The 27,825-nt window shown below is 33.1% G+C and overlaps 2 protein-coding genes and 1 non-coding gene across 3 annotated transcripts; all 3 read left to right on the top strand.

Moving 5' to 3' along the window:
• Nucleotides 1-286: 286 nt before the first annotated feature.
• LOC127105570 (tubulin beta-1 chain) lies at nt 287-2,499 on the top strand. Its single transcript, XM_051042762.1, has 3 exons — nt 287-839; nt 973-1,242; nt 1,486-2,499. The coding sequence occupies exons 1-3, from the start codon at nt 446-448 to the stop codon at nt 2,160-2,162; spliced, it is 1,341 nt and encodes a 446-aa protein (XP_050898719.1). The 5' UTR covers nt 287-445; the 3' UTR covers nt 2,163-2,499.
• Nucleotides 2,500-14,781: 12,282 nt separating this feature from the next.
• On the top strand, nt 14,782-14,853 carry TRNAC-GCA (transfer RNA cysteine (anticodon GCA)). Its single transcript has one exon. It is a non-coding gene; the product is annotated as a tRNA-Cys (tRNA).
• Nucleotides 14,854-25,847: 10,994 nt separating this feature from the next.
• Nucleotides 25,848-27,036, top strand: LOC127102023 (probable 6-phosphogluconolactonase 4, chloroplastic; the record flags this gene model as incomplete). Its single annotated transcript, XM_051039440.1, has 3 exons — nt 25,848-26,197; nt 26,313-26,448; nt 26,536-27,036. Coding segments are annotated over 3 exons (987 nt in total), but the record flags the coding sequence as incomplete, so codon positions are not given.
• Nucleotides 27,037-27,825: the final 789 nt, after the last annotated feature.

Genomic DNA, 27,825 nt, shown 5'->3' with positions numbered 1-27,825 from the left:
GTCCAACAAATTAGATGAAAACTCGCTGTCAAGTTACTAATCAAAAACAGTATTATGAGACTATGACCAAACAGAAAAATTAAACAATTTGGAATCATATTGACAGATAAGATATCAAATGGTAGGAAGAACATATAATTCACAAATCAATTATACAATTGCAACTTCTTGTCACCTTCTATTTCCAGCTCATTCATCTTATTCAGACTTTGACATGCCCCCTTCCCAACAGACCCACATTAACTTATTCATTAAATTTCATTTTTATTTATTTTTCTTTCCATTTTACATAATTAGAAAAATACCAATTTCTTCAATATTATCACCCTATCTTTTCTTGTATATCATTCTACCTACAAAAGCCTATTCATACCCCCACTTTCATTCATTCCATCTCAGTGTTCCAGTTTTCTTCTTCTTCTTTGAAATCATTAAAAACTTCATAATGAGAGAAATCCTTCATGTACAAGCTGGTCAATGTGGAAATCAAATTGGTGGAAAGTTTTGGGAGGTTATGTGTGATGAACATGGGATAGATCCTTCTGGAAGTTATGTAGGAAACTCACCCCTTCAACTTGAGAGGGTGAATGTTTACTACAATGAAGCAAGTGGTGGAAGATATGTTCCTAGAGCTGTTCTTATGGATCTTGAACCAGGTACTATGGATAGTTTGCGCTGCGGTCCGTTCGGAAAAATATTTAGGCCCGATAACTTCGTGTTCGGACAAAATGGAGCTGGTAATAATTGGGCTAAAGGACATTATACCGAAGGAGCCGAGCTTATTGATTCTGTCCTCGATGTTGTTCGTAAAGAAGCCGAGAATTGTGATTGCTTGCAAGGTACTTCACTCGCCCAGTTCTTAGTATATTGAGACATACTATTGTTTTGCATAAGCATAGGCAGATCTGGATTACAATCGCGAAAGTTTAAATTCCGGTCGCGATTTAATATTGTCCATACTTTTTTTGACAGGTTTTCAAATTTGTCATTCATTGGGAGGTGGAACTGGATCAGGAATGGGTACTTTGCTCATTTCAAAGATCAGAGAAGAGTATCCTGATAGAATGATGTTGACTTTCTCAGTGTTTCCTTCTCCGAAGGTCTCTGATACAGTCGTGGAACCCTACAATGCAACTCTCTCAGTTCATCAACTAGTTGAGAATGCTGATGAATGCATGGTTCTTGATAATGAAGCACTCTATGATATCTGTTTCAGAACTCTCAAGCTCACTAATCCAAGTTGTAAGTGTTTTCATGAAATTTCACAATTCATATGAAGCACTCGAGCATATCTGGATTGATTTATTTGAACTTATATACTAATATAACCCCTCGTAATATCGGAAGAATTTACGAAATATGACATGTTCATAAGTTGTTTTCAGCTATCTTCATCATGATAAGTTATTATGCAATAAGCTGCAAATTAAGTTGCTTATATGATTGACTTGTAGATTAATGTATATGCATATTTTGATGGTGTAGTTGGTGATTTGAACCATTTGATCTCAACAACAATGAGTGGAGTAACGTGTTGCCTTCGATTTCCCGGCCAACTCAACTCGGATCTTCGAAAACTAGCGGTTAATCTCATTCCTTTCCCACGTCTACACTTTTTCATGGTTGGTTTTGCGCCCTTAACATCAAGGGGTTCTCAACAATACAGTTCCCTCACAATTCCAGAACTGACACAACAAATGTGGGATGCAAGAAACATGATGTGTGCTGCAGATCCAAGACATGGTAGATACTTAACAGCCTCGGCAATGTTCCGCGGCAAAATGAGCACGAAAGAAGTTGATCAACAGATGATAAATGTTCAGAACAAGAACTCGTCTTACTTCGTCGAATGGATACCGAACAATGTGAAATCAAGTGTCTGTGACATTCCGCCAACGGGACTGTCGATGTCTTCGACGTTTATGGGGAATTCGACGTCGATACAAGAGATGTTTAGGCGTGTTTCGGAACAGTTTACTGTTATGTTTAAGAGAAAGGCTTTCTTGCATTGGTATACTGCTGAAGGTATGGATGAAATGGAGTTTACTGAGGCTGAGAGTAATATGAATGATTTGGTTGCTGAGTATCAACAATATCAAGATGCTGTTGCAGTGGAAGATGGTGAGGTTGATGAAGAGGAAGATGAGGAGGACATTGCTTAGAAGCAATGATTTGAGCAAAAGATTCATTAAGGTTTCTTTTGGGACACTCCTCATGTCATGGCAAATACACATATAGTAAGAAGAACTTTGTGTTTGTGAGTTACACATATTATGGGTTTGAAAGGTACATATGACTCTCAATTCTAATGGGAGTAATGTTTTTAAGGCTTTTGTTTTGAATTGTTTGGTTCTTGTTCTTTGTGGGGGTTACTTTAGAGTTTAGGTGTGGGATTTTGTTGTTTGTGAATGTACACCATGTATTTTTGTTTTGTTTTCACTTCTCATTTCTTGTTTTATATCTTATCATTGTTAATAAACGTTAATAATTGATATGATCGATTGTATAGTCGGTGGAATAAATATTTGTTGAAATTATTAACCTCATTGAAATTATTAACCTCACATGATATCAACATAATTAAGTGTTACGTAGAATTATATGGTACATACAACTTACTGTCTATCCTCATTTTTATTAATATTGCATATAAGTTCCAATTATGTAGAACAAAAACAATATTCATTCACATGTGTAGAACGACCACAAAAACAATCTTCTTTTGAACTGTGTAAAACGAATGCAAGTTTCATATTCTCACATTAATCACGCATACCATTGAGAATGAAACCCTTGTTTCATATTCTTCTTCGACCATTGTAAAACGAGATTTCTTTTCAACTATACAACGAACAAACTTTTTATATTCTCCCATTCAGTCGCTCCTCACACAGTTTGTTGGTGTTTGTATTGATAGCCGATTTGCTAAGGTATTTGGGTCTAAACTTTAATGATTTCAATTTGTTATATAATTTCAATTTGGGAATTAGGTTTTATTATTGATGTTGTTATCTGTATTTGGATTTCAAATTTAAGGATTTCGATTTTCAATATGTTAGTTATTCAATATACTAGTTAAATTTTATTTCAATTTGAGAATTAGGTTTTATGAATGATGTTGTGTTATATATTGACAAATTTCAGATGGAAAACTACGATGATTATGTGGGCATTCATTTGAACAATGTTCATTCCACTGATAGTTATACTCATACTGTTATATTCGATGTTGTATTAGTATCAGATGAAACGAAAGAGATGTATAAGTGGATGTTGAGACTTTTCTTAGACTGCATGGAAAATAAATATCCAAAAGTACAGGTTGAAATTGCCGTCATCACCAGTATTATTTTCGTATTGATTGTTTGCCAATTTGTGTGTATAATACATTATTTGATTTATCATGTGTTTGTATTTTGTCCTTTATATGAATTTATTTTCATTCTTGTTGTAATTCATTTGGAATAATATTTTGTATTTGTATTCTTTCGCTTCAGCTATATTTAGTCTTTGTATAGTTGAGAAACCTTTTGATTCATTGACTTAGTTGTTGTATCCATGTATTTATTTCATTTTTAGCCTAGCAATTCATTTTGTATCAATATATTAAGCATTACTTGAATCACAAGTTATAACACTTGAATCAAGGCTGTAATGATGTATGATTCGAATCATACATAAGTGTGACTTGAATCATGAAGTCTCATGAAAGTTGGGACTTGACTCTACCTTGTTTGAGTCAAATCAAAATAGAGTTTGTTTCGAATCATAACTTCTTTTGAATCAAATTATAAGGTACACATGACTTTTCCCTTCTTTCCAAACTTTGATTCAAGTTGATTACTTCTTTGATTCGAATCATTAATTTATGATTTGATAAAAACCCATTGTCTTAGTAGTATTAAGAGTTTCATCATGTGAGAGTGTGTCTACCCTCTTGCACCAATTATTCATCTTTCTCTTCTTTTTTTGTCAATGATTGAGTTTGTCACCCATGAGAGAAGATCTCAAAAAACGTGTGAGGAATCACATCTTTTGAATCATCATTGTGCCTTCTTGTTGAAGAATAAGAAACCTAGAGGAAGTGATATGATTGATCAATCAAGTGATAGATTAATCAATCTCTGAATAATTACCAAGAACCTAGAAACCTATATTTACCAAGAACCTTGAGAGAACTTAGTGTATGTTCTTCATTCACCAACACCTAAATCCTTGTTGATACATTATGATTAACCTCCTAGAATATTGATCTTGTGTTTTTTTTTGTGATTCTCCAGAAATTATTCATCATCTTCAACCTTTTTCAAGAACCATTATTATGGACCTTCAACTCTAAAGATTGAGTATGAGAGGTAGACAAAAGGTACATAAGGGAAACTCATGTTTTTCCATTGAAGTTGTGTTTTTATGTATCAGGTGGAAGAATCGTTTCTTTGATATGGATTTTGGTTATGTGTTGTTCAAAAATAGAGAGAAAAATGTCTTTATACTCTGTAGTTGCATGTCCATAATACATTCAGGGGGAGTACCATAATAAAATGGTTTTGTTGCTTGCTTTATCACTTTCATTTTCATTTACTTTTGTTTATTGAGTCTCCTTCATAATTGAACATCCTCTATGAATTAAGTTTTTGAAATGATTCGTTTTTAACATGCATAAATCAATGATTGTATTTGAACTTGGTCATGATGCTTTTAGTCAATTGCATGTGCCAGTGGAAATAAGAACCATATGTGTTATTGATTCAAGTTAGGTGGGAAGAAAAATCTCTCAATATTTTGAAAATCATGAAAAATTAAGATTTTGTGTGCATGATTCGAATCATGTACATATCCTGACTCGAATCAAATCGGATAGAGGCAAACCAATTTTTTTCAAACACTCAGATTTGAATGAGACTTTTAAATTGATTAGAACCATACAATTTTGTGATTTGAATCGGACTTTACACTTGATCCGAATCAAAATGATCCGGGTCACCTCTGCTTGATTTGATTCGAATCGGACTTTACACCTGATTCGAATCATGCAGCTTTTCCATATTTCTCTTTTGGATTTATTTGAATTGATTCGAATTAAAATTTACACCTGATTCAAATAACGGGGTTTCTAACTAGAAACACACTTTGTTCTTGATTTGAATCAACTAAGAAATTGGTCAAAATCAGTTTGCTTTCTTGTTCCACTTCACTTACTCATTTGACTCAAATCATGAAATGCTCTTGATTCGAATATAACTAACTTTTTCCATTAATTCTTGTGCTAAATCTCAATCACATATAAAATATTTTTGTAACCTTTTTCTAAAAAAACTGTACAACTTACACAACTTTTACATTGTGATTTTGTGAAGAGAAGAAAACCAACACTCTCTTTTTGAAAGTTCAAAAAACTCTTACAAAAAAACTCTTTCATCTTCAATCTCAAGTTTAACTTCAACTCTTAATCATGAGGGATTTGTAATTTATTGAGGGAAGCACCATCTTGAAACTAATATTTCTTGAAGATTTGGTTGATATTTTCAGGTAGCTTGCAGGATTGAGGTTGTTGTCATTGGTGCTTACCAATTCCAGTGAAAAGAATGAGGTTCTTCTCTCCAAATTGCTTTGGTAGTGACTGCATCGAAGGTTATAGACAAGGCAAAATTCTTCTCAAATTTTCAGATAGTTCATCGCTCAAGGATTCGTTAGGATCAATGGGTGATTTCTACACATGAATGCTTGAAGCAGGTTGGTGATACTAGAAGATTCAAGAAGCGTTAATCGAGTAAAGATTACACAGAAGAGTTTGGAATTACGATGTATACAATTCAAGATCCAAATAGGTGATTTATTTTTCTCAGCATTATTATGGATTAGTGATTCTTTGAACTCTTGTAATATTTGTCAAAATAAAAATGAACAATGCAGGTTCTAGTGGGAAAGCATTGAAGAGTACAGTAGGCAAAGCGAGGACGAACTCCGAAGTATTATAAATCCATGTGTTCTCTCTCTCACACACACACACACATACACACATACACACACACACAGATACATACATACACACACACACGCACAAACACACACACACACACACACACACACACACACACACACACACACATAAACACACACACACACACACATAAACACACACACTTGCATTTAATTTTCATAAGATATTGCATGCTTAAATATTTCAACTCTAGAGTAGTTTATAATTTATTCATTGGTATCAATTTATTACGTAAGATTAAGTTTTGTTAGAATTGGTGTCTAATCGAGATGAATTGGTGATTCAATTGTGAGAAACAATTGAGGTTAGAATTCATTGATCTTGAATCATTGTATAAACACACCTCGTGGAATATACAACTGAATCAATTGAATACCTTTGTGTATCTTCATAAAACCATCAATTGGTATTTGTAGATTGATTAAGCGTTAATGTGATCATGTTCCAATAAAATTATAATCTTCATATTTTCGTTTCAAACCTTCCACGCGCGCTTTTAAAAACCCTATGTTATTCGATTTTTGGAAAATAAGATGACTTTTTGAATAAGGGTTTATTCACCCTCCCCTCTAGACCGTTTTTTTACTTTCATATTCTCACCCAACATACTCCATTGAATACTTTGGTGAAACCATGTGAAGGTTGTCGCAGAATAAAGTTGAGAGTTATCTAATTATTCGAGGCTAATGGAATTCACTCAGACAAGTGTTTGAGGATGGATGCAGAAAGGAAGCTTAGAGTGGGTTATTATGGATGGTAAGATTGTTGGATCAAGATTATTAAGGATCTTGTGTGTAGAAATTGAGTATCTGAATCAACATAAGGAATTGTCAATGGATCCATGTGTGGGATAATGCATTGTGGCTATTAGCATTTGGATTGGTGATAGTACATTGTATCAAAATACTTGTATATTAACTATTGAAAATATTGGAAGACATAATTATTTTCCCAATGATTTCAAACCATTGAAGAGTAGAGTAGGCATATCGAGGATGGTTGTCGAACCACTATATATCTTTGTGTACTTTCTTTCTTCCCCATCTCTCTTTAATTTTTGTCATTTATCATGTAAAAGTTAAATCCTAGCATAATTTGTATGTGATCTAGGTTAGATCATGCTTGTAATGATTTATTGTATAAGCATGTGTCTGCGTTTCATCAAACCTATCGAATCATGCTTAAGTTGATTGTGATAAATGAAATGTCTATGTTGACATATTAAATTGCTTAAATTAAGCAACTTAAATTAGCCTAGTTAACTTAAGTTATTTTTTTTTATCATACTCTTAGTGATAACATTGAAATACATTGGTTAGAATTCATATTGATGATATTCCATGCTTCAACTCTATTTTGTCTTAGCTTCCACCTATTAAACTATGATTTTATATTGAATATTTTTGAAATCATTTTAAAGGGGATCAGTCTATTCACCCCCTCCCCCTCTATCCCTTTTCCATACTTATATTCACAACCAACAAGTGGCCTCATAGTTAGTCTTTTGATCAAGTCTAATTTAACAACTTCAAAAGTCGGGAATATAAAATCTTTTCGATCCTAAAATTCTTGTTTTTGGAAACTTTCTCATCTAAGTGGAAATCAAACATATTTCATTGATATCTTAATGATTTATTCATCATTGAATGATCAATATGAAATAATTCCAAGTAGTTCTCTACTAGAATGTTATTTAATCACTAATTGAATTAAGAGATTCTTTAAGTTTGATTCATCTAGGAATATGAAAATTATAAAGGTACTATGATTTATGAGATTAAAGGAATTGAAAATAAAAAAATGTAGGAACTAGTCAATTATTCATGTAAGAAAGCGATAGATGTCAAGTGGATTTACAACCTGGTTTTGAAGCCAAATGGTGAAATCTCCAAGCGGGGTTTCAATTTAAGCCTTCTCTAATATCTTCTACTAGTATCGTGCCTTCTTCTCATCTTCTTTGGCAGGTACATCTCGCCTCTTCTTCTCTAATCTCTCATTTCTTATATTCTTTCTTTTTCATCTTCTCATTTTTATGCTATTGTTCTTTCTTCCTATTTCATTTTTAACGCACATCTTCTTATATGATTCTCTTCTATTATTTCTTTTTTTCATCTTCTATAATGTCTCTCTTCTCCTCTATTTTTTCTGTTTCATTATAATATTTTTTATATTGTTTTTTGCTACCATTTTATGTTTTTTATTCCACTTTTGTCTAATCTTATTTTTGTATATTAAATGGGAAGTTATTGTCCAAATATGATGAGGTTTATTGTTATTTGATAATGTATGAATGACTAAACAAAAAGTTATGTTGTCCTCTATATGTGTATGTATGCTTCAATAAAAATCTTGTAAAAAATCAAGCCAATCGAATCAACCCAAACTGTATTGGTTTAGTTTGATTTAATTTTATTTCTAAAAGTCAACCGAACCAAAACGAACTGCATATTTTTCTCTTATGGTTCAAAAAATCCTAAACTGCACCGTCAACACCCCTAATATAGAGGTTAGAATATTCATTTACTTGACGTAAAGTCAACCTTACTCAATGAACCTCTAGAAGAAGAAGTTTATGTGAAACAACCAACAATTTTGAGGTGAAAGGGGAAAAGAATATGATGTATAGGTTGAGAAAAACTTTGTATGGATTTAAGCAATCATATGGGTCACGGAAACAAGAGGACTGATAGCTTCTCGATCAAGCTAGGTTTCAGTAAGTGCACATCAAAACATTGAATTTATACAAAAGGCTCATGTGAATAAGACCAAGTCATTCTATGTCTCTTTGTGGATTATCTATTGGTAATTCTATGGCTCTTTGTGGATTATCTATTGTTCTACTTCCTAGGACTGGAAATTGTGAACACAATGCATCGAGTTTTCTAGCATAAGAAAAATATGCATAAGAGAACCCGAAGAAGTTCAAGATGAGAAATTGCAATTCCGCACACACCTATGGATGCCAACATCAAATTTAAGAAGTATTCAGAAGATGAAGTGGTGGATGGCACTTTGTACAAGCATGTTAGTGGCTCATTGAGGTATCTTTGCAATACAAGACCTATTATTTGTCATAACATGGGATTCGTTAGTAGATTCTTCGAGAAAACAAGGTTATGTCATCTATTTGAAGCAAATAGGATCCTAAGGTACATTATAGGTACAAATGACAATGGAGTACTCATGCCAAATCAACAAAGCACAAAAATGGAAGTCAAGGTGTATATTTATTTTGATTCTGATTGGAGTGGTGATCAAGATAATAGAAAGAGAACAACTGGTTATTTGTTCATGATTGGATTAGCCCCAATATCATGGATTTTAAATAAGCAAGTAAATGTGTATTTATCTTCATGTTAGGAAGAGTATGTTTCAACCTTCTATGTTTCATGTCTAATACTTTGGTTGAAAATGTTACTTGAGGTGTTAGATGTGACCAACTGTGTGTGAATCAAGTTGCTAGTGGACCATCACTCACCAATTTTTTTGGCAAACCATCCTATGAAACATGGTAGGAGAAAACACATAGAAATGAGGTACCAAAATAAATAAATTTACTAACAACTACTTTACTCACATTTTTCAATTAATAGTTAAAACTCTAACATTTTTTATTATTCTACCACCTCTACACTATCCTTCTCAACCATCCCTCTACACCCCACACACATGAAACACATAATTCATACAAAATACATAATTGAATCGATAAAATACAGTAAAACATTCTAAATGAAAACAGGGTGTTACACATGTAACCGTATTAGGATGTTGTGTGTGTAGCATTAGTGTGCCATTCACATTAGTCTTTTGATATAAGTCTCAGAATTTGTTATGGATCCCAGTTGGATGAAAGCCGATAGATTAGGTCTGGTGTATGAGAATGAAGTTCTTGAATTCCTTGAATTCGTCGAAAAAAAATTCCCGACAATAATGATATCTTTTATTGTCCTTGTGTTGTTTGCGAGAATATCAAAAAACAACCAAAGAAAGAAATATTACATCACCTATGTTGTGATGGAATATGTTACAATTATACAACATGGATGTGGCATGGAGAAGTGGATAATAATCGAAATGTGACATCACAAATGGATGAAGATGATGAAGATATGGATGATCACTAGAAGATATGATTCGTGATATTGGAGAATCGTCTTATATGAAAACTCATATTTATGATACTTTATGTAGCGACAAAGACGCGCCTTTATATAAGGGGTGCACCAGTTTTACACGATTGTCCGTGTTGTTAAAATTGTTTAATCTAAAGGAAAAAGGTGGTTGGTTGGATAAAAGTTTCACATAATTGCTTGATTTGTTAAAACAAATTCTACCAGAAGATAACAATTTGTCAGATCGTTGTTATGAGGCCAAGAAGATATTGTGTCAAATAGGTTTGGACTATGTCAAAATACACGCATGCCCTAATTATTGCATATTATATAGGAAAAAGTATGAAAATTTGGATCAATGTCCAGAATATGGTGAGTTGCGCTACAAGTTGAAGAACAACAATGGTGATGACAATGACAATGTTAGTAAGAAGCGTCCTCCTGCTAAGTGTTATGGTACTTGCCAATAACTTCAAGGTTAAAGAGACTTTTTTCTAATGTGAACGACACAAAGAATATTAGATGGCATACATATAAAATAAAATGTGATGGAAACATTCTCCATGTAGTTGATTCTTTGCAATAGAAGAAAATTGATTCATTGTTTCCTGATTTTGGCCTTGAGCCAAGAAACATTAGGCTTGAGCTTTCCATAGATGGAATGAACCCCTTTGGTAATCTGAGTATTAACCATTCTTTGTGGCTTGTTCTTCTCACGTTTTATAACCTATCTTTTTGGTTGTGCATGAAGCGCAAGTATATGATGTTAAGTCTAATGATTTCTGGACCAAGACAGCCTGAAAATGACATAGATGTTTATCTAAGTCCATTAATTGATGATTTAAAACTTTTGTGGCATAAAGGTGTTGATGTTGATGATGTATATTCTGGTGAAATGTTTAAGATGTGTGCAATGTTATTTTGCACAAACGACTTTCCTGCATATGGTAATTTGGATGAATATAGTGTCAAAGGACATAAAGCGTGTCATATATGTGAATATAATACCTATTTTCATCAGAAATTTCTAAATCCCAATCATTCTTTCGTAGATTGTAGAAGGGTTTTAACGAAGAGAAGGAGTTTGAAATTGCTCCTAAACCTTTAACCAGCGACAAATTTTATCAATGACAAGAACACCTTATTGTTGTCTTTGGAAGGAGTAAAGACAGTTCCTTGAGAAAAATATTTGGAAAAAGAGATCAGTGTTCTTTGACTTCCATATTGGTCTAGCCTCGATGTAAGACATTGTCTTGATGTGATGCATGTGAATAAAAATGTGTGTGATAGTTTGATAAGAACACTTTTAAACATTCCAGGCAAGACTAAAAATAATAATAATTCCCATTTAGATATGGAAGAGATAGATACATTACAACAATTGGCTCCAGAAGATAGAGGACAAATATCTTATTTGTCTCTGACATGTCACACTCTATCTAAAATGAAAAAGAAATTTGTTTGCAAGTATTTGCATGGTATCAAATTTCCCCAAGGTTACTCTTCAAACATCAAGAAACTTGTATCAATGAAAGATCTCAAGTTAATTGGTTTAAAATCTCATGATTATCATGTCTTGATGCAATAATTTCTACCAGTGGCTATCTGTGGCATCCTTCCAAAAAAATGTAAGAGTAACTATAACCAGATTCTGTTTATTCTTCAATGCTATATGTAATAAAGTTCTTGATTTGAAAAAATTAAATGAATTAGAAGATGAGGCTGCAATAATATTGTGTCAATTGGAGATGTATTTTCCTCCATCATTTTTTGACATTATGGTTCACTTACTTGTTCATCTAGTCAGAGAAATCAGATTTTGTGGTCCAGTTTATTTAAGGTGGATGTATCCTATAGAGAGATACATGAAAATAGTTAAAGTATATACGAATAATAATCATCGATCAGAAGCTTCGATCATTGAAAGGTACATCACATAAGAAGATCTTGAGTTATGTTCAAACTATTTGTCTGAAACATAGTTTATTCTTGTTCCAAATTCTCGTCATGCTGATAGATTTAGAGGTAGAGGTACTCAAGGTTTAAATGTTAACTCAATGGATCGAGATGTAGTACTTGAAGAACATTTCTATATAATGAATAATCTTAGTTTAGTTGAACCTTACATAGTTACTCACTAAAACGTTACAAATAAAAAATATCCCCGAATGAATGACAAATGGTTGTTGACACGACATAACGAGGAAGTCATAAGTTGGTTTAATAAGAGGATTTTTAATGATGATGATGCATCAGAGACAATAATTTTTTTTTCGTACATGCCAAAATTTATTGTGTTAACTTGGACAACATACGACATTTCTAATTATTCCTTTTATACAAAAGCAAAAGATGATCGAAGTACAATGCAAAATAGTGGGGTTATGGTAGAGGTCGAATCCATTTATTCTCTATCTCGAAAGATAAGAATCTTATTTTGGCAACCACCGCGTTCTATGGTGTCATTGAGGATATTTTGGAAATTGATTATTTTATTTTCAAAGTGTCTTTATTTAAATGCAAGTGGGTTCCTAATAACAATTGTGCATAAACTGATGAGTTAGGATTCTCACGGGTTGACCTTGGCAAGACAACTTATAATACCGAACCATTTATCATGCCTACTCAAGCAAAACAATTTTTTTATGTGACATACCCTACGGACTTATCAAAGAGATGATCAATTATTCTCAAAGAAAAACACATTCCTCATAGTGATGATGAAAGTTTTGATATTTCTTTCACTCCTTCTTATGCAACACAAGTGTCTACTTCATATGAAGAAGTTGATAGAGATTTTGTACATATTATTCGTAACATCATCAAGAAGGCATATGGAAACATTAACAAGTAAATATTTTATATTCTTCATTCATAATTTATTGTATGGTATAATTTCTAATGATGGTATTTTTCTGATAACTATTATTATTTGAAATTATAGATGTTTAAAGTTAATACACTAAGAGACAAGACACCAAGACAACAAGATAGTATTATTTGATGTAATGATATATACATTGTAGGTTGATTTATGCCACTTTGATTTTGATGTAATATATAATTTTTTGTTCCTAATGGAATTGTGTCATTGATATAATATAATTTTTGATTCCTAATGAAATTGTGTTATTGATGTAATACAATTTTTAGTCTAATTCAATTCACAAATGGGTTTATTGTTGTTTCTAGTATGATACGATTCAAAAATATTTAGGTTACAAATTTGAGAATACGGTAAAATTGAAAAATATATTAAAAAACACATAATATCATAACGATTTTTAATTCAACCGTTGTTATAAGTATAACGTTGTCCAGAATAATAAACACAAGAATGATGTTGTTGAGATTCTAACCCAGGACCTATAAATTATTTTACAACACTTGCTTTCTTTACCCGTTGTTATAAGTAGCGCACTACCTAACTTATAACCACGGTCACTCGTGCATTGTGGAAACCAACTTACATACAATGACACACTACCTAACGACGAACATGAAATCGTCATTATATGTGTTTTGCAACCGTCATTATATGTGTTTTCTGTAGTAGTGGAGGAATTATGTCTTTATCTTCATGTGAGGAAGAGTATGTTCCAACCTCATATGTTGCATGTCAAACACTTTGGTTGGAGATGTTGTTTGAGGAGTTGAATGTGAGCAACTCTGCGTGTATCAAGTTTCTAGTGGACAATCACTCACCAATTGATTTGACAAACCATCTTATGAGACATGATAGGACCAAATACATAGAAAGGAGGTACCATTTCCTTAGAGATCAAGTTTGTAAAGAGAGGTTGAGCATTGGGTATTACAAGCCTGAGTTAGAATTGACTGACAAATCCCTTGAGTCATGCAAGATTTAATAGCCTTAAAGGTTAATGGGAATGAGGATCTTAGAAAATATGAATTGATAAGGATATTAGGAATTAATTGAGTTTTGTATATCGTTGTCAATGACAATAATAACAATAATAATAATAATAATAATAATAATAATAATAATAATATAACTTGCAACACAAAAAAAAAGTATAACAGTTTTCAATTTTTGGTTAATTAATTAGTTAATTCTTTCTTAATCATATAAGTAGATCCCTCTTTAGATGTGTGATCTAATTTCATTCTAATAATACTTGTATTTTTTAATTACTCTCAATTCTCTCTCTATATCCTAAAGTTGTAAGTAACTTAGAACATAAATTATCCAAAATATTTGATTTGAATCATTTTTAATGTTGACTCGAATGAAAAGGAAAGAGACAAGTGGATCATGGATAGTGACATGATAAACACTGGCTATTAGACAAACCACTAACAGGATCACTAGGCTTAGAACTTGTGTCTGTTTCATTGAAGAAAAAAAATATATTGATCAACAAGTCCTAAGAAATTCTATAATGATGGGGTATCATTGATAAATCCATACCTCACATTATCATTGATGGGGCTATTAACTTTATCACCAAAATTCCTCTTTATGAAGAAATCAAACATATTATGTCCGGTATGAACGAAAAAAAATTACACAGACATAATTAAAATATCAAAAGATGGTTCGCTGTAGAAAGGTGTAATATAGATTGGTGGTAGAGAATCCGAATTAGAACTTGCATGTAATAATAGATTTGAATTAAAATCAATTTTATTTCCAACATAGATGGGTCCATAGCTCAGTGGTAGAGCATTTGACTGCAGATCAAGAGGTCACCGGTTCGAACCCGGTTGGGCCCTATCATAATCAACTTTTTTTTCTTTTTTTTTTTTTGTATTTTGTTAATTATCCATGCCATTAATAACCGTTGAGTAATCTTTGTTTTCTTGCCTGCAAAATATATTGTGGGAGTAAAATCTTTTTAATTTAAAACTTTGCAAAAATTATAAATGTCGCATAAATCCTCAAAGCATTTAGATATTTAAATGTTTAGACATCAATATAGAATAATTAGAATGACTTAGATTCTATTTTTAAGAATTGGTGTCAATTTTTGAAGTTTCAAAATTGATTTAGAAAAAAATGGTTTCCTTTTGTTTGAAGGAATCAATTGTTTTTCAAATTGCACTCACGAAAGAAATCTTACGAATAATGTTATAAGGTGTTTTCATAAGTTCTCTCAAATAAATCATCTCACAAAATTTATGTTACTAGGTAAACTCAGATAAGTCAATGGATTTAGTCTCATTGTATTTTTTATTCTCTAGTCTATTTAAATATTAATTGAATTTCTTATTTAAATATGTTCAAATGATATATGTTTTTTAAGTAGATTAATAGGTCAATCAGACATTCGAAAAGATTAGACTCAAACTAAAAAATAAGTCTTTTATAGGCTACATAACAGACTTAGACTTTGAATTTTTTAGCAAGCTCGGGCTTGGCAAAGCCTAGTATGACAAAGTCTAACTCGGCCCAACCTATTTTCATCCCTAAAGTTCATATGACAGACAAAGACCTGTTTGATAACAGTCTTTTCATCACAAGCTTATAACTTATTTTATTAGCTTATACCTTATTTTTCAGACGCTATTTCAAATAGTGTTTTAGCTTATAACTTATAGGTTATCATTTTCTCTTCCACTTTTACTCTTATTATTTTAACTAAAACTCTTTACTACCCTTTGTAATTAATTTAATTTAAAATAAAATAATTATTATTAAATATTTTTTATGTCATTTTAATTTTTCAGCTAATTAAACCGTTAATTTTATCAAATACTTCAATTAGTTTATCAACTATAAGTCATTTGTCATCAGCTATAAACTATAAGTTATCAGTAAAAAATTATACGTTATCCTTTAGCTTATTAGCCAACCGCTATTTTTACCAAACAAAATCTAAAATTCTCGTAAAATGACATAAAAGTGTAAAATTTCAGTTGTTTTTTATCATCCAATAGTAGCATAATATTTGTACTGTTCTTCATCAATCATAATCATCTTTGATTTGTAAAATTAGTAATTTGAATATGTTTTGTGTAAATTCATTAAAAAATTCAAATAATTTGATGTTTGAAAGCATTATCATGTCAACCAATTCATATAGTATTGAATCATCCGTTAAAGTATGAAGAGATTTAATCTTTGAATATAACGGATGATGGTAGATTTATTAGATAAGGATGTCACCTGAACTTAGGTTGCACATTTGATAATGTCGTGTTTAGAATATTGTGAATATTGTGAATATTGTGAAATTAGGATTATGTGTTTCTTTGATTAGATAATATCTTATTACGTTACTCTCAATTGAATGTCTATGTATTTATGTCATTGATGATATCGTGTCTTGATTTATGTTAATTGTGTATAGATTAATGTTAATTGTATGTAATTGTTTGAATGTTGTGTAATATGTGTCGTTTGATGTTAATTATGATGTTATATGATCAATGTTAGGTTTTGTGTAATTTTATTGACAAGAACTTTGGTAATTTTGAAAAACAAATTTAGAGAAATCGATTTTTTGATGAACTTTGAAATTTTTAAAAGATTTATTAGAAAATACAATTTTTTTCCTTTGCAAAAATCAATTTATGAAGTGAAAAACTTAGAAAGTGTATAAGAGATGATTTTGATAAGGATTAGCTATGTGATAAAATCATAATAAATATTTGATTAGGCTGCTTAACTCGCATAAATTGATTTTTAGGGTGAGAGAAGTTGATTTTTAGATAACAACAACTTAAGAAATTTATAATTGATAGTACCTGATTTGTTAAACCTAATTTAGGGTAGATAATGATCCTAAGTATTAATTAGGGAATTAACAATAATGTTTGATGATTATTTGATAATGATTCATGATACTATGGTGTTGATTATAAATACATGTGTGTCGAGTTGGTGAAATTTCTAAAATATTTATTTGATAAATTATAATGATTAAATACATTTAAGAACATATTTATATCATAGATGGTTGCATTGGTTTAGGGTTTATGATTTTGATTCAAATGTTTAGATTTGAACTGAGGACTAGATGCTCACAAGGCGCATGGACATGAAGGACACTATTGGGCCAACACAATGTTTTGTTGTTCTATTGAACGGTAATAATATATATTAGTTATAAATATTATATGATTCAAAAGATGTATCTCTTTACTAAGTGACATGAATTTCTCTATAAATAGAGATATTGTGTAAAACGAAAAGACACACGAAAAATACATGTTTCAAGACTCAAAAATATATATCTAAGTCATCCTTTATTTTTCTAGTATACAAGAATAAATGAATGAACTTTATTCTATAAAACATAATTGACTGATATGTTTAATGTGAATGTGTGATTCTTGTTAAAGTTTCCAAAGTATCTTGGATGAGATTCACTGGTATATCCATTTACATCCAATTTTCCTAAATTGGTGGAAGAAATCGAATTTAAAGCTTAGTGTAAACACACACTTTGAAATTTATTTTGTGCAACTTTCATCATACCACTACAACAAACAAGACCTTAGACAGCGTTTTTTTTAGCCTTAGACAGCGCTTTAAAGCGCTGTCTAAACCTCCGCTGCTAAAGGTTTAGACAACGCTTTTTTAAATCTTAAAAGCGCTGTCTAAGCCCCCCCCCCCCCCCCCCCCCCCCCCCCTTAGACAACGCTTTGGCCAAAAGCGCTTTATAAGACCCTCTTATTTTAAATTTTTTAGGTATACCTTAGACAGCGCTTTTGAAAAGCGCTGTCTAAGCCCCACCCCCTTAGACAGCGCTTTGGCCAAAAGCGCTTTCTAAGACCCTCCTATTTTAATTTTTTTAGGTATACCTTAGACAGCGCTTTTCAAAAAGCGCTGTCTAAGCCCCCCCCTTAGACAGCGCTTTTGCCTAAAGCGCTTTCTAATCCCCCCCTTAGACAGCGCTTTTTACAAAAGCGCTGTCTAAGGTATACGAAATTTTTTGAAGCTTTTGTTTTAAACCACATTTTTCCAGGTTTATAAACCAGAATTTCTACCTGTTTTCAACCAGATTTTGACAGACAATTATCACATTTTATATATGCCATTTTGGCCTTTTTTCTACCAATTTTTGGCTAACAAATATATATATACCAATTCAAACCAATTTTGCCTTAAATGTATCAAAATATATACAAATTTATGTACACATTTACAAGTCATTACATATACTACAAATGTACACATTAATTACACAAATTTATGAACAAACATTGAGCTCTATCATGAATTGACACCACTCCTCTTTGATTTCGTCCACTTGATCCTTTGTATAAAATGCACACTTGAATTCCTCAAAGTACTACATAATAATATAACATATTTTGAATTAATTCCAACTATTTAATTATATGAGATATGTGTAAATATAAAAATAACTCATAAGTTAGAAATACATACATCGGTGGGAATCTTTAATCGGCCCAAAGTAAGAGTATCTCGCATAAACCTCAACATGAAATACCCGCAATCTATTTGATTATGTTGTTGAGGACACTACATATGAAAAAAAAAATATGGATTATAAATCCTAAGTTTTATCAAGTGTCATCACTAATATAATAAAAAATGTGGTAATTAAAAATATACCGCCACTTTAATCCATGTAATGGAGTTGGCGCCCCTCCTTGAGGTTTGGATATCTCGTTGGGCCCGAAAAGCTTGTAGGACGCTAATAAAATAAAAATGAAGCAATTAGAACAATTCACATAAACTAAGAAATTTTTTGAACATTCTCACTTATGTGTCAATTAGGACCTTCATATCCGGGTATGTTGTCCAATCATTTCCTAACGAGTCAAGATAATACACAATTTCTCGGATAGGATTGATTGCGAGCAGCAACCAATGTCCATTGTAATGATTAGGCAAATGTTAGATGGTAACTTGGAAAATAATTATAATAGATGAATTTAGAATGAAATGCTAACCCGGTATTAAACGGTATAAAAAACAACTTCTCCGCATCTTTATTGTCCATGAGGATCCGAAGAACGTACTCCGTCACGGTATCCGGTCTACTTAAGATTAAAACTAAGTTGACGGTCGCGGGTGCTAAGAATCCGAATGACACGTCCAAACCATTGGGGCGCATCAATTTGTCATACAAAAACCTAATATAAAAACATCATTAACACCTCTTTTGAAACATAAAGTAAACCGGATTAACATAAAGTAAACATCATTAACATAAGTTGTTTAATTAATAAAACAAAGTAGACCGGATTTACCTAATATATGTATTGACAACGTTGACGCCGATTTCTTCATGACTAAAAACTTGCATGAAGTCTTCATTACCAATCATTTGGTCGTAATCAAAGCCGAAAATCCCTACCTCCATATGTAGGGTCCGAACACCTCCGGTCGGTATATCGGTCATCTCTAGAAATGTCCTGAGGCACGACCTATACTTGGTGGTAGTTTTTTTCCTAGCTACGGTCTTCTTAGCACCAGAACTTTTTACCCGTGCGGAGGCGTTGCTAACCTCCTTTTTTTGTTGTGCGGAGGCATTGCTAACCTCATTTTCTTGAAGCTACATGTCATATAAATAGTTAGATCAAATTAAGAATGTAACAACTTCCATGAATATATGTCATATAATTGTATATTACCTCTTTTCTTGAAACCGTGGACTCGGTATGCCGTGGAATCGCATTATCTTTTGATTTGGATTTTGTGGGAGTCTATTTAACATAACCAAGGAAAATATGTAAGTAAAATTTTAAGCATAAATTTTAAACTTTGAATATACACATTAAAGTTAACATAAGTTTTAAGCATACCTCATATCCTACGCATATGAGGTTTGTCGGCCATGCAACAAATGAACCTACTGCTTCGTGCACCGTTGTTGCATCCGAATCATCGCTAGGATATGGTAATGCTGCATTCGGCTCAACTGCAATATCAACTGATACCTTCAAACATCCAGCAGGGAGCTCTCTAGTGTGGAGTAATACTCCGCTAACGTTATGCACTTTTCCCTTGCCAACCATCCGATAGTATGGTGACGACAAATACAGCTGACAATGGGAAATGCCCTAAAACCAATAATAACAAGAAATCGTTAATGTGTATATATGTCAAATACATAATTTAAGCAAATAGTTCAATTTAAGACAATTATATGTAATTACCTCTGGAATGTTCGGCTGAAAGGTACAGTTCATACTGTCTTTGTCCGAAGCATCTTTGTATACTGTTGATGCGCTAGCCTCTCTTTCTCTCCTCAATGCATCAAGCTTAGCTTGCATGGTTTCCAATCTTGCATGAAGCTCCCGATTACTAGGAGCCTTTCCTTTTTTAATACTCAGGGAGGTCGGAGTGAGTCCAAATCCCTTACCCCTCACCCGACCATAATACTCAGGGATATCTAATGCCCGACTAAGTATGCCCTTAGTATCATCGGGAGATAAAGACTGAGATAGCTCCTCCTGAAAAATCAGATGAATACCGTATACTTGTCAAATATTTGTGTATAAAAATGTTATTCAATTAATGAAAAAATGTTATACTTACACATTTCTGGTATACGTGTAAAACTTCTTCTTGAGGAACTCCAGATTTGCCCACACGGGCTTCCTTCCACAAAACATGTGCAGGAAGAGATCTTTCTGAACTTTCCTCCTTCTGCAGCTACACATTAAGTCATACAATTTGATCAGATAAAACTAATATATGATGAACAAATTTGTTATTGCAATTTATAAATACTTACCATGGATTGTTCTAAGCGTCCATATCCGACACGTCCTTTTCGGTACGGATATGCGGGACTTGATGCTCTTTCCCGATTTGTAGCACTTATTCTTTGAAAAACCGGGTCTTGTCTTTTGGATTTGAAAGCTTCCCATTCTTCAGCCGATATCAAACTTTCATATTTTTTAGGAAGCTCCGCATCCACAAAATTACCATCCGCATCCTTAAGGAACTTGGATGATAAAAATGTCCGAAACCCTCTTAGAAGCTTTCCGGCCAATTTCATACAAAAACCTCTTCTTTCTTCTTCGATGTTAAAACATCGCTAAGAAAAACATACAGATTGATAGTTAGTATCGGTAATTGAAAAAACATAATTGATACCGTATAATTAAGGGCCAAATGATTGTACCTTTATCTCACTCCAAATTTTTTCTTTGGATTCATTCAGCTCTTTGTTTCTCCAATCATCACATGTAATGGGAATTTCATTCCTTACTAGTGCACCGATAAAACTAGTTAAGGTATGCCCATTAGGTTCTATAAGCTGTCCCTGGTTGTTCCAATAGACATCTAGTATGATGCCTCGAGATCTTCCTTGGACCACCCTTCTCATTACTGTGATGCCTCTTCGAATTTCTTCTTCCGCGGATACTTTTTTACTAACTTCCTCATGTTGGTCATCAGCCATGTCTAACCTGTAATAAACCAAGGAAACCATCAAATATCAAATATAACTTATAATCAAAGCAATTGAAAACAAAAAAATAAAGAAATCATGCATTATCAGATATAACTTATAATCAAAGCAATTGAAAACAAAAATATAACGAAATCATGCATTATCAGATATAACTTATAATCAAAGCAATTGAAAACAAAAAAATAAAGAAATCATGCATTATCAGATATAACTTATAATCAAAGCAATTGAAAACAAAAATATAATGAAATCATGCATTATCACATATAACTTATAATCAAAACAATTGAAAAAAAAAATAAAGAAACCATGGATAATTTACCTAAGTCACTAACATCTCTTTCTTTTCTTTGTTGGAATATTAATCACTTGTTTCTTAGCAATGCGTACGGATGAATTGATCCAAATTCCCTCATTATGATCGTTTCTTATATATGACTCATCCGGTATAAGATCCTCAACTTCATCATTTCTATTCAACTCATTCCGTCTAATGCATGACTCATTCTCAACATCAATATCACATTGATCGACACCGCTATCATCAGTCACTTTGTTAGAGAAAAGCACTATAGACCATTTTGTACTCTTCGGGTCATTCACATAGAACACTTGTTTAGCTTGAGATGCTAGAATAAAAGGTTCATCTTTGTACCCCACCCTAGTAAGATCAACTTGCAAAAATCCAGACTTATCCATTCGTATGCCACTACTATTCACCCACTTGCAACCAAAGATGGGAATCTGAAACTTCTCGTAATCAAACACCCAAATGTGCTCAATAACTCCAAAATATGACAAATTTGCATATTTGGGGTTTAAGTCCTTCATACTTGATATATGCATTGCTTCAGCTAGCACGGTGACACCACTATTTTGCATAGTACTCTTATCATCTTGTTCTTTGGTATAAAATGTGTATCCATTAATTGAATATGCGCTATGAGAAAACACATGCAAACTTGGACCATATGTCAAACATCTCAACCTTTCTGTTACCGAAGAAGGATCTGAAGAGCGCTTCAAATAAATATGATCCTTCAACCATTGTATGAAACTTTGATTGTGCTCTATAACTATCCAATTTTCATTTCTGTTCGGATTTAACCTTCGGAGTACATCCTTGTGCATTTCAACATATGGCTCAACCTCATTATTATTGTGCAGAACATACAAATGAACTTGATCCCGTTCATCCCTTGATATTGTCACAATTTTATTCCCAATTAATTTTTTACCTTCCATTTTGTCGAAAATCTGAGCTCTGGGGAGTCCAATCGATTGAACGTTAGACAAATATTCAGTACAAAACTCAACAGCTTCTTCAACAATGTATCGTTCAACAATACAACCCTCTGGTCGACTTCGGGATTTCACGTACCCTTTTAATATTTTCATATACCGTTCAGCAGGGTACATCCATCTCATATAAGCTGGTCCACACAACTGTGTCTCTTTCACAAGATGAACAACTAAATGAACCATTATGTCAAAAAAAGACGGAGGAAAATACATTTCAAGCTCACACAAGGTAATTACAATCTCTTTTTGTAGTGTTGGTAAGATCTCGGGATCGATCACCTTACTATAAATTGACCTAAAGAAAAAACACAATTTAGTTATGGCACTTCTTACTTTTTCTGGCAAAATAGAACGTATACCTATCGGTAGAAAATGTTCCATTATAACATGGCAATCATGTGTCTTCAAATTCTTCAACTTGAGGTCTTTCATAGAAACAAGTCTTCTGATATCAGATGAGTATCCTTCTGGAACCTTAACTTCACTCAGAGACTTACACAATTTTTTTCTCCTTTCTAGATAAAGTAAAAGCAGCAGGTGGTAGATATGTTCGTCTTCCTTTCTTCACGGGTGCTAATTCAGTTCTCATTCCCATTTTTAACATGTCCTCCCTTGCTTTAAGGCCATCCTTAGACTTGCCTTTTATATTGAGTAATGTACCGATAACACTTTCAAATACGTTTTTTTCAATATGCATAACATCGAGAAAATGTCTCACGTACAAAGACTTCCAATATGGCAATTCAAAAAATATCGACCTTTTCTTCCACCCACCTTTCACAATCTTATGTGCAAAAGGCTTGCCAAACTCAGTACGCACATCTTTCACCTTTTCAAAAACTTGTTCACCTGACAATGCGGGTGGAGCTCTACGATGTTCGGTGTCTCCATTGAATGCTTTTCTCCACCCACGGTAGTGATGTTTAGAATGTAAGAATCTACGATGACCGAGAAACACATTCTTCTGGCAAAGTTCCAATCGAATCGTATCGGTTCCGTCTTCACAAACAGGACACGCACGTTGACCTTTAATGCTATACCTAGATAGATTCCTGTATGCTGGAAAATCATTAATTGTGCCAAACAACATCGCCCTCAAATTGAAACTTTCTTTCCTATATCCATCATAAACCTCCACACCGTTCTCCCACAAAATCTTTAAATCTTTGATCAGAGGTGTCAAGTATACGTCTATGTCATTCCCTGGTTGTTTAGGCCCAGAGATTAACATAGATAACATCATGTACTTACGCTTCATACATAGCCACGGAGGTAGGTTAAAATCATAAGAATCACAGGCCATGTGGTATGTGAGATACTTTGAAGACCATGTGGGTTCATTCCATCAGTAGATAATGCCAATCGAAGGTTTCTTGCTTCTGATCCAAACTCAGGATAATCATTATCAATCTTCGACCACTGTGGTGAATCAGCCGGATGCCGATACTTTCCATCAATAATTCTTTCATCTGCATGCCAAGTAAGATGTCTTGCATCGGTTTCACTACGAAACATGCACCTAAATCTCGGAATTATCGGAAAATACCATAAGACTTTTGGGGGAGATAATCTTTTCTTATATCGAGACAAACCGCATTTAGGGCACTCAGTTAACATTGTATATTCGTTACGAAACAAAATGCAATTGTTAGGACAAGCATGTATCTTATCATAGCTCATGCCAATAGAGCACAAAATTTTTTAGCCTCATAGGTTCGATTAGGAAGAACATTATCATCCGGTAGCATTTCTCTCATAAGGGCCAACAACTCTGTGAAACTTTTATCCGACCATCCATTGCCCGCCTTTAAGTTGTACAACTTTAATACCGCAGAAAGTCTTGAGAATTTAGTGCAACCTTTGTACAACGGTTTCTCTGCATCGCTTACCATCCTCTCAAACATTTCAGGACAATCATGAAGATCTTCTTCCAGTGCTTCTACAATCTCTTCAACTCGATCACAATCGTATGTTTCCGTGTCTTTGTCGTATGAAGCATAGGTCGTATTACTTTTTCCACTCGATTCAACATTCTCGTTAATTTTCTCACCATGAAATATCCAACACTGATAACTTTGATCAATTCCATGCCTCAGCAAATGCGATTTCAATCCATGTGCGTCAACCTTACCAATATAACAACAACGCAAGCAAGGACAATGCATTCGTCTGGGGTTTTCAGCGTGTTGAACAGCATACTTAACGAATTCCGCAACCCCACTCTCGTACTCTTTGGTCATTCGATCGGCACAGATCCATGTTTTATCCATGGTTTTCCTACTTATTAAAGTAAACAATTAATCCAGACGAAAATACATAACTAAGGTAATATCTTTGAATATCCTAACAATTATAAAGTTCAATTCATTTTAAACTTCAAAAACCTATACATAACCAATGTTAATATAAACTTCAATAACGTATCCGATACGCCAATATACCAACTTTAATTACCTCATCACTTTCATTTTTTATATTACAAGAATCAAACTTTTTCTATTACAATATACCTATAACTATACCTATAACACGTTAATTTTTCTATAACAATGTACCTTATGAACTCAGTTTTTACAAACTCAGTTTTCTAATCAAACATAACAACAACAATGTACCTTATTGTTTTCCTTACAAACATCAACATTTTTCTATTGTCAACTTCTAAACTCAGTTTTTATGAATCAAAACAACTTCAACAAGAATAATACACTAAACTCAGTCAACAAGATTATGCACATTCTCAACATTAGTAAACTACCGCAAGATTATAAACATTCTCAACAAGATTATAAACATTCTTAACATTCTCAACAAGATTATACAGTAGAAACGAAGAAATGAAGAAATATTGAAGAACATACCGCAAGAAATGAAGAACAGTAGAAACGAAAAACGAAGTCAACACCCAAATGTCGAGACACGTACGATTCTTCAAACACGTTCAATGATTGAAACCGAAAAATGGAAGTGTATTCGTGTTCGCTGTTATTCATAAGTGATTCATTAACATTTACATTTCAATTTGAATTTACAACTAATAGTTTCATTTCTAACTAACTTCTTAATTTCAATCTACATTTGTCTAATTCATGCACTCTCCAAAGTAGTTTATTTTGTGCACAAAAACCAAATCCACTATCACTAAGGACATCAATTTTACCAACACAAGTTGGGAACAAAATTGTTTATCATCCTCTAAGGAAGAATAATAAAGTGTTTTCACCCAATAGATGTGTGGGGAAAATAGAGGCATCACTTAAGTGGGAAAAGGGTTATAAGAATGTTGAGGTTTTCAGTAAGGAACATCTTGCTGTGTCCTTGGCTTATGATGTTGCTCAACTTTCTACCAAGTTTACCAAAGAAAGAGGTGCTTTCACGGTTGCTTTGTCTGGTGGATCTTTGATCAAGTACCTTAGGTGAGTATTATCAATGTAAAATTTGTCTCTCTAATCTTGAATATAAGCAAATTAAATCGAGCAATTTAGGAACATTAAGCGCTTTGTCAAAAAAAATTGTATGTTTCGATTTCAGGAAATTGGTTGATTCGTCATATGCTGAAACCATAGATTGGTCAAAATGGCATGTTTTCTGGGTTGACGAGAGGGTTGTCCCAAAGGATAACTTAGAAAGTAATTATAAGCTTGCCAATGATGGATTTCTCTCCAAGGTAGTTAATTCATGTGCTTTGTTTATTACAATATCATAGGTGCTAAGTTTAATGATGTCTCTTATTCTAATCACATTCTTCTGTTAGGTGCCAATTCCCCCTCTCAATGTTTATTCTATTGATGATTCCCTACCACCTGATGGAGCAGCAGATGTTTATGAGACAACCCTTAGACGCTTGGTTACTAGCAATGTGATAGCCACATCAACCAATGGGTTACCAAAATTTGATCTCATGCTTCTAGGTATGGGTCCGGATGGACATGTTGCATCTTTATTCCCGGGTCATCCTCTTCTCAATGAGGATCAGAAATGGATTTCTTTCCTCAATGACTCACCAAAACAACCACCAGAGAGAATCACTTTCACATTTCCAGTGATCAATACTTCTTCCAATGTAGCAATGGTGGTTACCAGAGAATTCACAACAAGTTCAAAAGATGGAAGAAGAGGAAGAGCATTAGAGCAGAACGTACCGTATTCAAGTGATCTCCTTGCGCTGCAACCTTCGATTCAACGTTCGCAAGAGCAAACCCCCACTTCGAAGGATCTCCTTGCGCTGCAACCTTCGATTCAACGTTTGGCTTGATTGGAGCTTAGGGTTAGGTTTCAAGAGGAATTTATGGCGTTTTGTGGTTTAGCTAGAGAAGAGGAACTGATAGGGTTTCAACGTTCGCAGGAGGGAAAACAAAAGAACAGAGAACGAAAATTGAAATGGAGTCTGAAATTTTATTTTAATTAGACCTTAGACAGCGCTTTTGTGGAAAGCGCTTTCTAAGGTATGCCTTAGACAGCGCTTTTCAAAAGCGCTTTCTAAACCCCCCCTTAGACAGCGCTTTTGGTTTTAATTTTTTTTTTAATTTAAAGACTTTAGACAGCGCTTTATCAAAAGCGCTGACTAAGGTCTATATTTAAAAGCGCTTTCTAAAAGCGCTGTCTAAGGGGGGGTCTTAGACAGCGCTTTTAGAAAGCGTTGTCTAAGACCCCCCCTTAGACAGCGCTTTCATTATTTTTTTGGAACATTTTCAGTGTTTTATTTTAATTTTAACCTTAGACAGCGCTTTCTTTTAAAAGCGCTGTCTAAGATGCGCTGTTAAAAGTCATTTTTGGCGTAGTGTACCATTTTCATTTTCTTCTTGTTCATATTTTACGATAGACCCCAACACAATATCTAACCATCTTTAGGATCAAATTTTGATTTTGATTCATATTTTATTTATAATTAATATTAAAGCATCTAACTTTAAAGAAGATGATAACAACTTTCAATGATGGTGAAAGATACATAATTAATTTATATAGTTTTTAAAATTATGCAATTTTGATTTATGATTATTTGTGATTAATATGTGACTGCAACTTTGATGGAGAGATAAAT

Source organism: Lathyrus oleraceus, chromosome 7, assembly GCF_024323335.1.
Source record: "Lathyrus oleraceus cultivar Zhongwan6 chromosome 7, CAAS_Psat_ZW6_1.0, whole genome shotgun sequence".
Taxonomy (NCBI): Eukaryota; Viridiplantae; Streptophyta; class Magnoliopsida; order Fabales; family Fabaceae; genus Lathyrus; species Lathyrus oleraceus.
The sequence above is the reverse complement of the archived record's forward strand: the minus strand, read 5'-3'. Positions and strand labels throughout refer to the sequence as shown.